Source organism: Rhea pennata, chromosome Z (genome assembly GCF_028389875.1).
Source record: "Rhea pennata isolate bPtePen1 chromosome Z, bPtePen1.pri, whole genome shotgun sequence".
NCBI lineage: Eukaryota > Metazoa > Chordata > Aves > Rheiformes > Rheidae > Rhea > Rhea pennata.
The window spans coordinates 56,579,511-56,598,781 of NC_084702.1; the positions used below are offsets into that span (position 1 = coordinate 56,579,511).

The window sequence follows — 19,271 nt, forward strand, 5'->3', positions numbered from 1 at the left end:
ATACTTAATTCAGTTTTAAAAATGTAATATGTCTCTATAAGCAAAGGTAATTTAATCATATTCCAATCATTTTTGTGGGTAGCCCATGATAAACATGCTGTAAAAAACAATGATCTTTTACAAGGTCAGGAATGGTAATACAGTAATGACTCCATCCTGCAAAAACCAGATCAACCAGCTTTGCTGCCAAGGCATAAACAAACCTAAACACAGTGCGGAGAAAAAACCTCTAAGATTTTCTTTGGTTCAAAGCCCTAGTGTCACAGTAGGCAAAAACAGGTAGACAGAGCACCGAGCTTCTGTTTGCAAAAAATAACTTGACTCAGTTGCTCCCTGAGCAATGAGGATAGTGTTGAAACTGTCATCACCAAGTGATATATTGAATTAAATAAGGAGAATTAACCTTTGCAATCCTGGGAATCCAGCTTTCACTAATCAAATAGTTGTGGAACATTTAGATTTTCTTAATTTTTACCCCCACACTCCTAATTAATTTGCCATCAAACCTAGCAATGATAGCTAATACACTGACAACACGCAGAACAACAACCACGCAGAAATTTTACACAATTAAAATGCAAGAGCACCTGCTCTTGCATTGCAGCTCTTCATACTGTTTAGCAAAAAGACATTCATCAGCTTCTGGAAGGTTGTACAGATGTAAGACTACGTTGTTTAAATGTGCAATTATTAACTACAGTGTAAAAGGCAGGGGCGCAAACTAAAAGCCAGCGCACAAGGCAGGGTGAGCTACATGTCACATTCTGCATACCAAAGTTTTTGCTTACATAGTCTTGGGCTGTGCAGTGCTACCACAGTTTGAGGGGAAAGCACAGTGACCGACACTGGAACGCTCCTCTAGATCCCGATCACTAAGTGTGAGTGACCACCTAAATGCCTGCCTTTTCTCGTTTAGCAATGCCCACTTGATCACTATATGTGACATGTTTTAATGCAAGGTGAGTGAGGGCAACTGATTGAAGCTAATGACAAGCCAGAAGCCAGCTGTGAATGTGAGCAGCTGGCAGCGCTGTACCTGCGTGCAGAGCAAGGTGAGTTTGCAGGCTCTGAGCAGGCAGCTCAGGAGTTACTCAGAGGCAGTCTCAGAGGACTGGGGGTGGGAGGGGTTGTGAGGTCCTGCTGCTCAGGGAGAAAGCTCTTGCTGTCCCCAAAGCAGCATTATCTGGCCACCATGAGGCTGAAAATCCCATGGGACTAGTGCAGTCCAGCAGCTCCTCTCTCACAAACGCCCCAGGATGAGCACAGCAGTCAAAAGAAAATATTTCACCTCTCGTGAAGGAATTAACTGCTTGTCCTTGCAGCGGTGCTAATTTAGCAATTCAAATCCTGCTTCCACCTTGGGCATCCCCCAAGACACAGGTGGAAGGAGGGAACCAGGAAAGGTTTCCTCTTTTGGGACTATGTAGCAGTACTCCATTTGCAGTAGGATCCTGCGTTTCTGTGCTGCATTCACATCGGGGTATGGCTGCTGGATACAGCGTGATGTGGAAGCACTTTCCTCTGCCACCGCCAAAGGAGGCCCAGGCAGTAGCAGGGGACACTGTGGCATCAGGAGGTCACACGCAGTGAAGTCCTTACCTTGCTCTGCATACGGCTGAAAGAAGAATCTGTTTTTTTTCCTTCCTATCCTTTACTTTTCTTTCACAACATGCCAACAGTGAATATGGGTGCTGTGCTTGTGCAGCAAAGAGCTTCTGCAAATGTCAATGGATTTGTTCACTTTAGTAAGTACTTTCTAAATGCACATGAACTAAGCATTTTCAGATGTAGTAAATAAATACTTGTAGGAGATTATTACATATCTGGAGTTCAAAGTTTGACAAGTTTTAACTAAACAAAAGAAGTAATTTTCTAAACCTGAATAATAATAGCTGTGGTTTTCATTAAACTTAATAAACAATTCAATCACAAATTAAATAATTCTATCACAGACAGTCATTTTACAGAACTGCAACTCTCTCCCAAGAAAGTAATGACAGAATAAGCAAATTATTTTTGGTTATAATTAGTTTATTTTTTGGTTTGGGTTTTTTTTTGTTTGTTTGTTTGTTTGTTTAGTTGGTTGGGGTTTTTTTGAATGTAGTGATCCTCAGGTTTTGGTCAAATGACTGCACTGGATCTAATGAAGAGTTTGTGTGGTTTTTTTTTTGTGTGTGTGACCCTGCAGACAGTGAAAGGTTAGCTGAGCTGAGCAACTGGGAGGAGACTGGTTCCTGCAAGGCTGAATGAGCAATGTGAGCACAGATGGGACCGTGGTGGCGGCAGCGGCATGACTCAGCCCGGTGGGTTGCATCTCCTCCTCACTTCCTTTCTCAGCAAGGGTCATTTCCAAATAGTGTTCTGGAGTCCTGGCCAGCCAGCATACTTGTTCCATTAAACTCACCTCTTTGTGGACCCCGGGCTTCGCTTCTAGGCAGACCACATCCCTGCAGATAAAACACTACATAAATAGTTCCTAGCACTGGGCTTTTTAACCAGTAACCCTAAGCAGGATGAAAGCACTCAATGACAGTGATGGCAGGAAGTCCCCAAAAGCAATTTGCAAACCACTTGAACTACAGTGAAACAGAGTTTATTAAAATTAGAGGGAGTCACACTGAAATTATGCAAAAGCTATATATGCTCTGATGCAGACAGCCAGATACATCCCTTTCATATTATAGAGGAGTGAAATGCCCAGTGTCTACAGCATATATTTGTGTGCCTGTTGCTTAAGCTCCTTCGTATTAATTTAGCAGCATGAAATTGCAACAGGCAAGGTAGCAGTCTCTGCCAAACCTGGCAATCCCATAATAATAATTCCTTTCTTCTACTTACTATGCTGCATCTTGGACTCTAATGTCATTTACTATTTAATTGTTGTAAGCCAGGACTGCAGCCAGAAAAAAACACCATGACCTCTCCGGGTCTTTGGACATTTGTGCGTGTCTCTAAAACACTCCTTCTTTTTACATTGTCACAGCCATGTAATGAACCAGATTGGAGAGCTGATCCTGTTAAAATTTACCTTTCTTTGGATTAGTTTCCTGCTATTCCTACACAGCTGTACCATCCTGAGCCAGTACACAGGAGCAGGTAGTTCACAGCAGAGTGGGATGCTGCTGGTTTATATTATATTCATGTATACATGCTGAGAAAAGGAAAGGCTGTGACCCTAGAAGAATCTGTTTTTTTTTTTTCCATTACTCCTAGCAGATGGCTATTCCAGTATTTCATTGTCATGATGACTAGAAACATTTCAATTTCCATCTCATGCTTTTCATGCCTTATTTAGCTCACTGATAAATTAAGAACATATGGATATAACATGATAAGACCCCAGAACACATCACAGAACTGACAGATTGGTTAAACAGTCAGGTCAAATGCTTGAAATAGGATTCATAGTCAGAAGTTAATAAATGAATGACTTTGCCAAAAGGAAGGCATCTATGATTAATCAGGAAATGTGGTCAAAATGCACTATATTTCATGTATATAATTCAGATTAGCAGCGTATCATCATAATATAAATTTCTAAAGAATATAGAATTAAAAGAAGAAGATACTGGTATTGCACAAGGCTTGGATTTAGCTCACTTTTCCATTTAAGTGGCAACCAATTATATTTCTTCATCTCTTAAAGTAGTTATGCCTCTCAATAGTCATTACAAAAATCAAAGAAGAGTAAGAGACTTGTCCTAAAAAATAGGGCTTTGATTAAGAAATCACAAATTCAAAACACTCCTTAGTGTGAGAGGATTTTTAGATCTAGGTATATAATTGATATTCTAGATTCCAGTTTTGTTCTCAAGCCCTTCTTTACTTAAAATACTGGATTAGTTCAAGCAATTTTGACATCGTTCTGAATGAGCATCCACACGTCCATCTGTTAAACTGAACTAAAAGCTTGGCATAGAAACTTTCTGCAGAGCTCTTAGAATTCACATCATGGTTTACTTTTTGCAAATATCAGTTGTAATTTAAAAATAAACTGATTAGATGATAGACCCAAGCATTAGCAGGTATTAATGGCAGAGACAGGATCTCATTGTCATCATTAAATGTCTTCTTGGGTCCAGACTTTTGGCATCCTCTCACTACTGAAAATGACACTACTGCTTGGGCAAACTCTAAGTTCTTCAGGAGCCATAAACCCCTCTCGGACTGTGTTCATCCTGAGAGTTTTCCCAGGCCTTATCTACCTCAAGGTGTTTAGATAATGTCAGTAAAACTGACCTAATTGAAACCAACACCTGCTGTAATGACCTGAGGCAGGGCACGATGTACTGGCCAAATCAAAGCCCAGATACTAAACTGCAGTTTAGCACGCGTGAAAGCTCCTGCCTCCACTAACTGCAGTGAGGTTAGAGGATGTCTACAGCTCTAGCTTGGAGGAGATTACATGAGACTCTCTTTGGCTGACCTGCCATGGCTGCTGGTAGAGTTTGGAGACACTTCAGCCCCTATACTGCCATCAGGACATTTTGTTTTTTCCCTGCTCTCTTTCACCGAGAGCATTTGGCAAATGCTCTGCTGCCTCCTTTGCAACAGGTTGGAGCCCGTGGGGAGTTGGATGGCTAGTCATCAACACTGCTCTTTGTCTGGATAAGTTACTGATCTACTAGCTCTTAGAACAGCCAAAAAAATGCCATGAGCAGCACAAGGGAAATGAAGCTGGGAGTGGCAGTCCTCCTTTTGATTGCTGCTCTGGGAACCTTTAGACTTCCTGAGCCATCAGCTGAAAATCCCATCCTGCTTGTTCATCTGAAAGCTCATCTCAGTGATTGGTCTCTTTTCTTTCCTGAGTGCTTTCTTTCACACAACTCCTCTTTCCATCCATCTCTAGATCTCCACATCTACTGCAGATTCTGGATTTACTAAAACATTTCGCAGTACACTGTAATTCTTGTAAGGTCTCAACAGATGAAGGGATGATGAGGAAATTAAAAAAAAAAAAAAAAAAAAAAAGCAGGGGGTGTTTCCAGAACATCGCTCATAAAGTATTGCTTTTTCCCTTGATTTGTGGCTTCTCTTTCCATAGGCTTCCTGTAGTTGAGATAAGTGAGAAGCTGCAAATAAAACCCCAAACAAAACCAAAAACAACTCCCACCTCTTTTGAAGGCATTTTGGGGACTGTGGATGGAAGTGCAATAACTGTGTGTTAAAAATCACAGAAAAGAACCACTGGAAATATATGCATGCTTCTACTAAATTGGAAAACATGAAGGGCAGATGCATTAGGTGGGCAATGCCACTCTGCAAGCTAGCAGCAGGAGAAACAACACGAATGGAGTGAAGGCAGTAGGAAGGCAGCAGTCTGGCTAGCAACTGCATCAGCTTGTCTGTAGGTTATTTCTGCTGTGGGTTATTGCTACTACAGATGGCTACTAATCTGAGACATATGCCCATGAGGCAGAGACAGCATAAGTTCAAAAAGGTCATGAGAAAACCAGAAAAGCATGCCATACTCCAGTTTGCTTGTATGGTGCCTCCCAATGTCTGTTAGGTAAACACAGACAGTATGACCAATCCTTAGAGACTGCTTATAATCTCTGTGCTTAATTTAAGAATCATTTATGCATTTACTTTTACTGCCTAGAAAGAGAGGGAAGAGGATACAGTATCCCTTAAATGCCCTAAAAATCACTTCCTTATTTAGGTGTGTTTTAAATGCAAAAGAAGTAGAATAAACACACTAACAAAAACAAAAAATCAAAAATAAACAAAAAAGCCAATATCCTCCATAGCCCTCTGGAAAAACTACACACAACTATGATGGCACCTTGTTTTGTACACAGGAGTAGTATTTTAAAGAGCTCTTCGCAGAAGCCTGCTGGAATACCTGGCAGCACTGACTGCACACAGTTCCCTGCCCAGCTGCTTGAGGGGCTCCTCGTGCCACACGCTCCAGCCTCTGGCTGTGATTTAGTCAGCTCCCAAGTCTCTGAGCCTGCGTCTTAATGCTGCTCTTCAAAGGCGACAAGGTTGATGGTTCAGCGTCACTCTCTCCATAGACTCACTAAACACAGTGCGCACAAAAATTTGTGGTTTAAGACTGGTATTTTCCCTGCTTATTGTCCAGCTCTTTAAAATGGGTGCAAGTCCCGTAGGGCTTCCCAGAGGTCTGTTACTGCCCTAAAACCTGCCTGGTGTTTTTCTCCCTGGGAAAAGCTGCATACAACCCCCTGCCATGCGCTTCTGCTCCTTCATTTGGTCAGAGAAGCGCTGGCCCAGCTGTGTGGTGGGTAAGCAAGAATGCAGATGGGCTCGAAAAGCTCCTCTCCCTGGAGCAGAAATTATCAGGGATCTCAGCAGGAGACCTTGCTGTCGCCTGAGTCATGGTTGCTCAGAAATGATGAGCATGACGTCAAGATCTGAACTCTTCCCGAGCTAGAATCAGATAAGACGAGTCCTGGACATTCAACAGCATTTGCTTTTGAACAGAGGAACACAAGTGTAAAACATTTCAGCCTGCCCAGTGAACACGGAATACGTGCTACAGCTGTGGACATACTTTAAGGATGTTATCATGTCTGTCTGTGGTCTTCTTCAGACCAAGCAAAATTAATTCCCCCAAGCATTCTTCAGACCTTGCTCACATCTTCTCTGGACTTTGTCCAGTTTTGTTTTATGAAGATACAGACCAAGTAAAAAATATACCCCAAGTAAGACTTTACTGGTGATGAATGAATGATTCCTTCACACACATTACAGACGAATACCTTCTTTGCTACAGCACAATCCAGTGCTGTATCAATCCAGACAATCCAGACTATCATTGAGTTTGTAATTCATTGTAATGATTCAGTTTATTTTAACCAGAATTGTTGTGTTATGAATTCCACCCTTCCATATTCCTACCAGCTCAGGTGTAGAGACGTTATACAAGAGCTGGCGTAGACTCATGCTGAAAATATCTTTCAGCTCCTTTCAAAACAGGGTTTTATAAACCAGTACTTTTAGCTTAACTGAAACGGAAGAAGAAAAGTTCTCTCCTGTTTGGTCAATGTATCCTGACATTCCTTCAATTAATTTCCAGGAAGTAAATCTGTTTATCCATTTTCACTGCTGTGTTCAACATTTCACAGCACTCATCAGCCATTGCAACCTTTTTCTGTTATCAGAAAGGTTTTTGCTGTAAAACTGAAGTTGAATTTCCCCTTGGAACTAGTCTCAGTATACTGCTAAAAGGAATACAGACAGTAGAAATGATCCAAGAAATATTATAGGCCAATATCACTTTCAATGGTTATATAATAAACATCCTACAGCTAATTGGGTGTTTGGATAGTACCATAGTATCACTACAAACATAGTTAGCTTTGTGGTAAGCCATGAATAAACTTCCTACGTGAGATGGACCAACAGAATTCTGAAAAAATCTGAAAGAAGTGGAAAATCCTTATCCAGCTCCTCATAATTAACACTTTGTTTTTAGTAATTTTCCACCACAGTCCTCCCCAGTATATTCTCACTACAAACAGTTTCTGTGTCCAAGAATACAATTATAATATTCTTGCTCTCATTGTCATAACGCTGATCCTATTTTAAATTCCAGGTGTTGATGTAAGCTCAAATTTATTATTACCTGCTTTCAGCTGATTTGCTCAAGAGACTAGCTGGCTATTACAAAGGACTACAGTAACACCCACACTACCAAACATGCCAACACAATAACAATGTTTCTTTTTGTTGAGCTATTACATATTTTTTTCCTAAGCTTAATAATGATCCATTGTTTCATTTATAAGATAATGTTATAATTGAATCTGTTTCGTAGTGCATATGCACAAGTAGGTTGAATTAAAACGGTGCAGGAAGCCTAACTTCTAGCATTTCATAATTTTCATCTGTTTGATTCTGGCACTCTTACATTTGTAGGCACATCTGCACACAGATGTAACACACTAAGCAACCATCAGCTCAAGTGGAAGAGCAGTGCTTTGCATTCTGCATAGCTGGAGCGGTTGTGTTTCATTTGCATGTGCCTTCTTTCTGCAAGGCCACGGTGAGCAGAAGCCACAGCTCTGCTTTCATGTCAGTGTGGAGTCAGGTTTGGTCCCTCTACGTTTGTATTCCCCAGGCACCAGGCATACTTAACATTTTGTTCTAGACCTTTGCCACTTCTCTTTGTCCTGCCTCTAGCCCAAGTCCTTGATCTTCTTGCTTTCCGGGAAAAGTGAAAATGCGAGAAGTTTTAAAGGACAGATATCAGGAATGAACATAGGAAACTGCTGGCAGAAGACCAGAAAAATCAGGCTACCATACAATAACCATTAAATGACCACCTGATCAACCCATACTACCTATTCCTTCTTCCAACACAGTGACCCCAAAATGCCATTAATTAGTATACTCTCCCACACTGTCACCCACAGTAGTAATAATACAATAGACATCAACACGACATGCTCATAAAACACCTACTTTCATTATGGCCAGTATTTCCAAAGACTACATAACACCTGGGGGAGATGGGGTAAGATAGGGAATGGGAGCAACAGCCTAAATAGAGAGAGTGAAATAAAATGGATCTTTGCTACCAGGGAAAAAGCATATTATAAAAATGGCTGCTCTTTTTTTTTTTTCTTGTTTCTTAGGAACCTTGCTGGAGGCACACAGTATGTCAAGGACATCAGGGCAACTGTCACTTAGTATGTAGGAGGTCTGAGAGCAAGGCTGGCAAGAATAGCTAGAAATGCTCAGAGATCTGTTCAAATGCTCTGGAAAAAAAAGAGAGGGACCACTTAAGATGACACAGGAGTTTTTATAAATGAAGGACAAGGAGAAAAGATAGGGGACTTCACTGCATTGAAATGAGTTAATGAAAAGTTTTGTTATGTCCAGAGACCTGGTTTTCCACTAAGAAAGCAAAGACGTTTTGTAATTCATGGGGCTGCAGAGCTGCGTGGGGAACCGCAGAGGGATCCTGGGGCTATGAGGAGCGAGAGATCCCTGGTACCTGCCTTGTTTCCCAGATGCCAGGTGGCACCTGAGGATAAGCTAAGGCAACAACAGATGACACACGGGCTTGTTCAGGATCAGAAACTAATTCTTGTTGTTTTAATCAAACCAAACTTCCTCCTCCCTCCTTGAACCCTTTCCACTAACTGCACGGTTTGAAGGGTATTTAAGTAGTTGTGCCATCATGACAAGAAAGGTTGGTTTTTAAAATGAGATTTTTATTTCCTCTCCTTTGCAAAGACAAGGTCTTCTCGCACAGGGTAGTCTTAACAAAACCCACACTCATATTTCTGCAAGGCACATGGCACAAACAGCCATTCTCTTACCTTCTTTCCCAGCAGACATGTTACAGAGTCAAAATAAGCCACACACAGAAAACACATTTGCCATCTGAATTCAGAAATCCACAGGATGACACAAAGCACAGAAGGTAAGCTCTTTCTAGTGAAAAGGCTCCCACCCATTTATTTTAAGTGCAAACAACTGCTCTAGTACTGACAGGCACCTTGCAATGAAACCACGTGCACTTCTTAGTTAATGAAGGTGTACCAAGCGTGTCTGACAAAGCCACATATCTTCATGATTATTCACGCTCTTTATGCTGATAAAAAACAATAAAGACCTAAGGGGTATGCCCCGCGAGCCCTGCATAACAAGACGTCCCCTTTGCAGCTCCCAAACTGTACTGTGTTAATACCACCACACCCACAAGCTACTCAAAGTGCAAGGGAAAGCGTATATTCAACTATGACCTTTGCTCCAAGGTGCACGAGACTTTCCTGATAACATGTCCCAGGCAACCACTGCTACAGCAGGGAATTACGAGCCGCTGCTCACTTACCTTTCTGTCAGTTTGGGTTATGCTCTAATAATCAATACCACTACGGCACAAATGACATATGCGGGTTCAAATCTCTCTTTCTGTGCAAGCCACAGAAAGTGGCAAGCGGACGCTTCCTGTCAAGCTGTTGCTTCCAGACTTGCTAATCCTCAGCACAGAAGAAAAAGTTTGTAATGGAGGACTGAGATTTAATAAGCATCTATAGTCACCCGCTTAATTCTTCCTGTGGTAGTTATATTTACTGTAACCGTATTTCAATTATAAACAAGTGTGAATTAGAACCTAACAGTCTATGCTTATTTAGGAATTCTTAAACGTTACTTCTTTCCAAACTGATAAAACGGTACACTAGAATGGCAAATAGGTTTGACAAACGAGTTGTCCTTGACAAAGGTACCTGCGAATAATGAAGGCTTGATTCTACCTTGTACAAAGTCCCAGTGATCTGAGTAGGGGTAAGACCACGTCTAGTTTTTATCAAACGTTTTTAAGTCATGAGGCCACACTAATGTGCAGGCTTCGTAAGGGGAACCTTCCTCACAAATGCTATGCCTGCTGAAGAGGTCAGCCTGGAACACTAATATCTTGCTAAAGGTAAATAAACAAATCAAAAATAGCTATTCAGAAAAATTGATACACATTAACTAGCTGGCAACCTTTTCATGGTTGTTAGCAAGGCTCAGATGGAGCACTAGCTGTTACCACTTGCAAGCGCTGAAGACAGGGCAGGCTGATAAAATTGTCCAGTATTAAAGCTGCCTAAGCCTCCCTCTTGCAAAAGCCTATTTTAATTGCTTTTTAATTGCATAGGAAGTTCTGAAGGGAGATGATCTTTATGTGGATTATGTATTTCTGACAGCCTTATGAAAATCTAGCCAAGTTATAAACCCCTGCTAACTCAGTTTCCGTAGTTACTGGAGGCTACGTCAAAGGCTGCCTTGCGTGAAGATGGGTGCGCAGCGCTGCCTGCTCCTGCACCCAGCTGTGGGACTTCTTCAGCTGCAGCTGGACCTGCTTTGAGGCAGGCCAGGGCAGATTTTGTTTGGTGGCAGCAAGGGGTCCCTTTCCTTTATGTTCCCCCTCCCCTTGCTGAATCCAGGCAAAACAGGGAAGGAGCTGCCTGCTTTAAATGCAAATAGAACAAAAAGCCAGATTGGATGGAATAAATCAGGAGAAAATAAGCAATGAAAACAAGGACTGGGCAGTGGCAGATGGCAGGAGAGCACTGGTTAGGGTAGGACCAGGTGGCAAGAATACTTTTCAGACTGAAGGTCTGAGAGGGAAAACACCGCAGAAACCAGTAGCCAGCATATCTGTACGTGTCTGTCTGAACTGGAGATTAGATAAAGAAACAGATGGAAAGACTAGGTCTCATCGGGCAAGATGAGGAGCAGGAAACTGAGTGTGCGTGGAGTGGCTGGTAACAGTAAAGCAAACAGAGCAGCACTGCCAGCGAGCAGGACAGAAAGGGGCAGGGATGGAGGCGGCAGGGACGGTGGGGCGCCTTGCTGGTGTCTTCACTGGCAGGAGGCAGGACGAGCGTGTGTCCCTACCGCGTGAGCGGTGGTTTCTCGGCCTCCAGACCTGCTGCCTGGGTCGCTACCCGAAACGCTCAGCTTCAGCTTGTGATAAACTTGCTCTTTTTTTTTCCTTCTTTCCCCCCCTTTTTACAGGAAGGAACATTTTTCACATAACCACAGACCGTGTATGTGTCTAGAGGTGTGAAATAGGGTTGAATGTGGAATTCGATAACTTGTGTGCTTGATTTTGCAAACCTAAAACCCTTTTTAAAATTCCTATTTGTGCGTGCAAATTGAACACACTGCTGGTATTGGATTGTGCTGAATTTTATTATTCCTGGAATCAGTACTTGAAAAATTAAAGGATACAAGGAAGTTGGTGCACACTGAGTTTAGGAAAGGCTGACAAGTGAAAATACCCATTTCTTATGTTCTGTCCCCAACACAGTACCATAAATGCATTGAGGGTTAAGCAACTGTTAAACATTTTCCTGCCTGTCTTACGTAAGAACATCACAAAGGGTAAAAACACTAGGCAAACACAAGGTAACACACCGAGCCAGCAGCAACATGTCTGTCCGACGAGATATCCCTCTGGCCCTTTTCCACGCTAGCTTGTGTACACTAGAACTAGTCCGCAAAATTCAAATATAAGTTTTATGTAAACGATGGCAGCCTCCGACTACACGACCACTCAAACGATGGCTTCGCGGGCTTTACTTGACGCCACTCTGATAACATTTGTTCTACTGGGTACACTTACAGCTTTAAGAGTCAAGATAATAAATCGCATTTATGGAACGCAACGGAGGTGATTTTTTAACGTGATTTTGCAGCTCTAGTGCTCCGGCGTTGCTCAGGTCACGCCGAAAACGCGGCCCTGCTGTAAACATTACTTCGCACTGCATTTCTTCCGTGCAGCGGACGAACCGGAGGACTGTGGTCCAAAACCGTGACTTGCCTCTCGGCTCTGCGGAAGATTCTGGGGGGACACGGCCTGCTCGGGCCAACATAATAATAATCATAATAATAAAATCAAAAGCCGCGGCGGCGGGTGAGGCAGGCAGGGGCAGCCCCGACGCCGCGGGGCGAGGCCGCCGCGGGGCGCTGGCCGCCTCTCCCCCCTCACGGCCTGGCTCTTCGCCCGCGGCCCGAGGCCGGCGCCCCCGCCCGCCATTTCGCGGTGGCCGCGTACCCCCCGCGGCGGGGCGCCCCCGCCCGCCATTTTAGGCGCGCACGGCAGCGCCGCCAGCCCCCCTCAGCGGCGGCGGGCCGTGGCCAGGGCCGGCCCCGCCTGGCGCCGGGCCGGTCCCGGAGGCCGCGCCCTCCGCCCACTCCTTGCTCAGGTATCAGGCGAAACTGGTCGGGTGCGCGGCAGAGGCGGGAGCGCGGCGGGGACGGCGAAGGCATGGCCGGGCGCCGCGGACTGTGCCTGCTGCTGCTGCTGTGCGCGCTGCTGGGAGCCGCCACGCCCGCAGGTGAGAGCCGAGGCCGGCCGGGCCGCCGCCGGGGGGGGGAGGCGGGAGCGGGAGCCGGCCGGGCCGGGGAGAGCCGGGTTGGTCCCGGTGAAGCCCTGCGCTGGAAGACGGGGGAGCGCAGCGCAAGGTTAGCGCTAGCTCGGCGACGCCCTGGCATCGTCGCTCGGTCGTGCCGAAAAGCTGCCCCCCAGCCCCAAACTGGGGGGGATGGGGGGGAAGAAAAAAAAAAAAAAAAAAAAAAAAAGCCGTGACTAGGTTATACCGGAGAGCACTGCATTAACTTTTCCTGCTAATTCCCCTAACCCTTTGGCCGGTTGCTGTTGCGCCGGGGACGCGTCCCGCCCGGGCGGTGCTGGTCCGGGCGGGGGGCGAGAGGCAGGCGAGCTCGCCCCCAAAGCGGCCGGCCGTGGCGGCGCGGGGCTGCGGGACCACCCTCGCAGTTAGCCAGTCGTGACACCTGTAACCTGCTCCGCATGCATCGATTTGAGTAGCTCCTTCAATTCTCAGCTATCAGGTTGCTTAAGAGGTGGAAAAGCCCTCAAAGACCGAGTCTTCGAAATGATTTCCAACTCCAAAAAGCTAGGATGACCTCATAATCTTAATGCTTATTTTTGGCGATTTAAATTATTGCATAATGAACATAAATGCTTTTAAAGAGAGGCAGCTATTCATATTTCACTGCCTTAAGGGTCAAGTTTCACTGCCTTTTATAGTAAAACCCTTTGCCGCCTGCACGCATGCTCTTTGCGCCGTGTCCTCCTGTATTTGTTCCTCCTGTATATTAGTGCTTATTTACATAATAAATGTATGTATAAAGGCTGTGTAAATAATGGAGCCAAACTTATGGTAGATCCATTTTTTTAAACAAATACTCACTAGACTTTCAATATATGGTCATCACCTGAGGGCAAGTGCATGCCAATAGTAGATACTCTCTTTTTTTGGTTTATTGTGTGATACATTTTGGTTCAAATACTTAAAGCTAAATTAATAATAAACAGACTTGAAACAACAACAAAAAGAAGGCTATCTAAGATCTTATTTTCTTTTAATTAAATTTGCCTAAAATGCCTGTAGTTAAACTGGTGCAGTTGTGCATGTCAGGAAAGACCTTTTTTCCTTTCCACTGTCTTTTTGAGAACCATCATATTTGTGCTATTTAGAGCTGTTGTAGTTCTTAATAAAAATGTGGTATTCACCTTAAAATCTTAAGGAGGTAAAGATCAACAAGCTGTTTGCAGCAAATTTTATTGTTCAGAGTGAAGTTTCTGATGCTATTGAGATTGTGAATGACTCTTGATATCCCTTAAGGGGAGCAGGACTGTGGGAAAAAGAGTGGCAGTTTAGAATTGGTCTGTGGCGGGGAGGAAGTCTGCTTGGAAATGTCCTAGCTGGATGCTAGATCTTCTGGTGGTGGGAAGTGAGGTGAGCTGGAAGAGCCACGCATGAGAAGTCAGGGGACCTGGCTGTGACTGTTTTCAACAGGCTAATGCCATTATGGCATTGCTGCAGATCCAAGAAGCAGGGTAGTCCTGTGTGGATATTGCTATTTCGACCTGAACTAGTTAATTTGTGTCAGGCAAAACTTTATGCTCTTGTCACTTTTGTATCTGTGGGGTAGGCATAAGCTTTAGTTTGGTAGGCAGTAGGTTATATCTTCTGAACAAATGGCAAATGTGTTGAAACAGGCTTTCCTTTTAGGAGGAGAGTATATCTGTCCCCCTGGTACTAAGGAAGTTTTTCCCTTGGGCAGATTAGCAAGTCAACTGCATTCTCTGTGGGTGAGTCAGGGTGAAACCATGCTTGGAAAAGAACTCTTCTCAATTGTTATGGAAAACTCAAAGAACAGAAGGAGTAAGAAAAGGACATAGAAAATGTACATACCTAACAAAGGATGGTTGCTCTATGAGAGTGCTATCTGCAAAGAGAAACTAGATACTGGAGACAGTTGTTTCCCAGTATGCATGCTGCATGAGCTAACAAAATCTGCCCAGTATCTGCAATCAGAAGTTTTGAGGGTAGAAATAAAACATTTCCAACCTAAAATCAGCATAAAACCAAATCTTGACGTCTGAAATAAAGAATGCCTATTCAACTTGACTACATATTCAAAAAAGAACAAATCTTTGCTTCTATTCTGTCACTCTTGGCAATACTAAGTCAGGAGTCATGTTAGCGCTAATTGATGTTATTTCATAGATTTCTTGTTCTTTTGTGTCACCCTAACATTTTGGTTTTCTTGGTGACACTTTAGGTTTTTTTGGCAATCATGTTTGTTTACTTTTTCAACTTAGCCTATGAGTATCTCTTTGAAAGCACTGCTTTATATTTGCTCACAAAACCTTAATAAGAACAAAGTGGTAGTATTTGCTGTGCCAGTTTGCCACAAAAATTTCAATGTTTGGAACTGGGAATATGAATAGTATTACAGGAATTTGATTGACTAGTTATTGATGGACAGCTTCTTGACATAGCTCTGTATACTGTCTTTTACTGCGGTACTCTGAGAACAGCAATCAGCTTGCGCTAACGGGTATGCTTTTGAGGAACTCTGGAATCTTTCTCAGCAAAACTATAAGTGTAAGGAAGGATGCATTGCTTAGCTATTTATCTTTTACATCTGGCATTTATATTATTGATGTTATTCAAGCTGCTTTTATGGCTTTTATTATTTACAGCTTGAGTTAAAACCTGGCATTTCTGAAATACACAAGTAAGATTTGTAATCTTTAACGATATCGCTGATATAATCATGTTACTTGAAGATCTGAGAGCAGAACTTGTATAACTCTGCCCTCTTGTAATTACACCTCATGAAGGCCAAAAGGACTCTTTGACATTCAAGCTTTTTTTTTTCTTTCTTTCTTTTCCTTATTTTTTTTTCCTTTAGGGCTGTTGTCTTGTTTGCACAATTTAGGCTTCTTCAACATAGACTTCATTTAGTCTAAATGACTAAAAGGATTTGTCTGTGTAATTGTACTGGCAATACCTTAGTTTTCCAGTGAAGCTTGCCTGTGCCTGGAACTTGACAGACCCTAGTTAAATTGGGCTAGGTAACTTCATTTGGAACATAATTCTAAAGAGTGCCAGTATATGCTGTATTTTATACCTCTTTAGGAGATCAGAGTCTTGACAGGACTCTAATACTATACATTATACTTTGCAGTAATAACTCAAAAGTAACACCTAGTGGGTTGGTTTCTTTTTAAAAAAGCTATACTGGAAACATGCGTACTTGCAGATTCTTTACATGTTTTGTTTGTGGAGATTCTTTTCTTGCTCTTTAAAATGTAAAGGTTAGGCATTTTTCATTTTGAATAACAAAGGAACCATCTTTCAATACTCTTCATGCCTTGTACACAAACCTGCTTGCTCAAGAAGATACTACATTCCCGTTCTTCATGGCTGAAATCATCCATAAATCTTAACAGAGGCTGAGATAAGGTTAAAATACTTTTTCCTCAGACAGTCAAGTTCCATGTTGCTTCAGTTTTGCTTGGTGGGTGTGTGATTTATGAGATAGAACAAGTTCACGGAAAGTATCTTTTTGTGCAATTAAACTTATTTTTTCAGGAGGGCCATTGGATATGGAAGATGTCTTGTGGGGGTTTCTGGATGAGTCATGCAAAGGCTATTGTAAAGACAGAACATTCGGGAACTGCTGGCTTGCTGACGTACTTTTATAGGTTCCTGTGCCGTTCAAAGAGACAAAGCAAAATGAAGTGAGACTTTTCTGATGTATGAAGCAATCGTAACTGTCAGCTCTGTTAGTCTAATGTTTTGAACGAAAACTGCAAAGATTACCCAACCATCTCATCTGAAAGGATGATCAGCCCTGTTGTATCTTCATGGACAAAGTTAGTTTGTTCACATTTAAATTCAGGTACAATGTAACATGCATCTTCCTTTCCTTAAAGGTCACTTGTTTATAAACCTTCCACATTGCATTCTGATAGTTTCAGTTCAAGGTAGTCTGATAGAGGACAGTATGCTTTCTTTAGTGCATAACTGGTTTTGAGGCCCTGTCTAAACTGAGGACACTTCTAACTCTACCTTGTAAGTCTTCTGCGAAGTTTTGCAAATCCCAGCACTTGGATAATTTGAATCTGATACATGAAGTGGTAATGGTGCCCTGGGGTACTTGGAACAATTTCTGTTGTAACTGTCCTGATGGAAGGAACACCTGACAGCCGTTTTAACGTGGTATTTTAATATTAAACTTCTGAGGTGGAAAAACATTTTGGTTGCTGATGTAATCCTTAACAAGAGATATAGTTGTCTTTTGCATAATAAACTAAATGAAGGGAAGAAAAATTGTTTTTAATTCTTTGGAATAGATTATATTGTCTAGTTGGAAAAAACAGCACAGAAAAAATAGTCTTTATTTCAATAACTTAAGTTTTTTTACTTTATTTTATTTTTTTATAGAAAGAAATGGAACCAGCAAATCAAAAGGAAGAAGTTTTGTTGGCCACATAGTTCCAAATACAAGTAATGGCTCTGAAGAGTCATATGAAGTGGATGATTTTGCAGCAAAAGTCCTCACAGGAAAGCTGACTACAGTTTTTCTTCCCATAGTCTATATCATTGTCTTTGTTGTTGGTTTGCCAAGCAATGCCATGGCGCTCTGGGTCTTTTTCTTCAGAACAAAGAAAAAACATCCTGCTGTGATTTACATGGCCAACCTGGCATTGGCAGACCTTCTCTTTGTTGTCTGGTTCCCACTGAAGATTGCATACCATGTAAATGGCAATAATTGGCTATTTGGTGAAGGTCTTTGCAAAGTGTTTGTTGCATTTTTCTATGGAAATATGTACTGCTCCATTCTTTTTATGACATGTCTCAGTGTGCAACGATATTGGGTCATAGTGAACCCCATAGTGCATTCAAGAAAGAAATCTGAAATTGCATTGGGCATCTCCCTTGCTATCTGGATATTGATTTCGTTGGGTACCATTCCATTGTATCTTATTAATCAGACTACTTACATTTCAAAGCTTAACATCACCACCTGCCATGATGTATTGCCTGAAAATATTTTGGCTCATGACCTGTTCAATTACTTCCTCTCACTTGCAATTGGACTCTTCTTATTCCCAGCTCTCCTCACTGCTGTTGCTTACATACTAATGATAAAGACTCTGAATGCTTCCATTTCAGACATAAACACAGGAAAAAAACGAAAAAGAGCAATCAAGCTTATTATTACTGTCCTATCCATGTATCTCATCTGTTTTACACCTAGCAATGTGCTGCTTGTTGTGCACTATTTACTCCTGAAAACCCATGGCCAGAGTTATTTGTATGTGTCGTACATCACTGCGCTGTGTCTTTCTACTCTGAACAGCTGTATTGATCCATTCATCTATTACTATATTTCAAAAGACTTCAGAGACAACCTTAAAAATGCTCTTCTTTGCCGAAGTGTGCGAACAACACAGAGGATGCAAGTGTCTCTCTCATCAAGTAGATACCCCAAGAAATCCAATTCTTACTCTTCAAACTCAAATGGAACAACTAAATCAACCTACTGAGTGGGGAGAAAAGTAAACCTCTATTAGCGCTGCTTAGAGGATGCAAGTGACAAAGTGACTTTGTGCAAGAGAGTTTGAAGAAACAGCTTTGCTTTTTGATTCACAGTGAAGTCTTAATTTCAGAACTAGTAACTGCTTACTCTGTAAGCAAGTGGATCTTCCTACTAGACTGAAAAAAAATCATGACATTTCTGATGCTCTACAAAAGTGCTGCTGGCCTTAAAATGATCTGTGTTTGAAGACATCTTTCCTCAATATCAAAGTTGTTAAAATGCGTACTGTCTCTGGAATGTTGTGTACTCTTACTATGAAGTTTAATTAACAGAGAAATTCTGTTTTGGTTGGTTTTAACTGTAATATATTAAACAATTGAACAGATTGTTTATATAGGGCCTTACTCTGTGTACCTGCTTTCACAGAATGTTATTTGAAACCATAGGTAGAAGGAAAGGAAAATCTATTTCACCATCTCAGTGTAGGACTGTTTATATCCATAGTAAAATCTGATTTTATATTGTTTTCTAAGTTTTCATGTTATAATACTAACATGGTAGAAGCCTAGTAAGGTTATCCTATTGAGCTCTGGCAAGCTGAATTTGTTATCTACTGACACCAAGATAAATGAAATGTGTGAGTTGAGATTATACATGTGGGCAAACTGTTACTTAACACTTGCCAGTATGGGATCTTAAATGGAGTTATTTAACAAAGTTCTGATGAATAGCTACTTGATTTTTGTATAATGTCTTGTATTTTTTAAGATATATAAAAAAGACTTTTTATAACACATTTGAATGGGATGTTTTCTTTTATACCATTAAGCGTTCTTCAATATGCTGAGTAGTTACAGTCTGCATTACCTGTTTTCAGGGAACAAAGGTATTACTCCTAAGAGTGAATTAGAATTCTGACAGAATTGTAGCTGTAACAT

General features: G+C 42.0%; 1 protein-coding gene across 2 annotated transcripts; it reads left to right on the forward strand.

Moving 5' to 3' along the window:
- Positions 1-2,198: 2,198 nt before the first annotated feature.
- Positions 2,199-19,059, forward strand: F2RL1 (F2R like trypsin receptor 1). 2 transcript variants are annotated; one of them, XM_062600094.1, is made up of 2 exons: positions 2,199-2,303; positions 17,235-19,059. In XM_062600094.1, exons 1-2 carry the CDS (start codon positions 2,291-2,293, stop codon positions 18,338-18,340), a joined length of 1,119 nt encoding a protein of 372 aa, XP_062456078.1. In that variant the 5' UTR covers positions 2,199-2,290; the 3' UTR covers positions 18,341-19,059. The 2 variants fall into 2 exon arrangements, with proteins under 2 accessions (XP_062456078.1, XP_062456077.1); XM_062600093.1 differs by lacking the exon at positions 2,199-2,303 and adding an exon at positions 12,673-12,806.
- The last annotated feature ends 212 nt before the right edge of the window (positions 19,060-19,271 follow it).

Excerpts from the sequence above, each read along its gene's own strand:
- F2RL1 (XM_062600093.1), top strand. The coding sequence starts at position 12,737 with ATGGCCGGGCGCCGCGGACTGTGCCTGCTGCTGCTGCTGTGCGCGCTG. Across the intron at positions 12,807-17,234 it reads GGGAGCCGCCACGCCCGCAG|AAAGAAATGGAACCAGCAAA; the intron begins GTGAGAGCCGAG and ends ATTTTTTTATAG.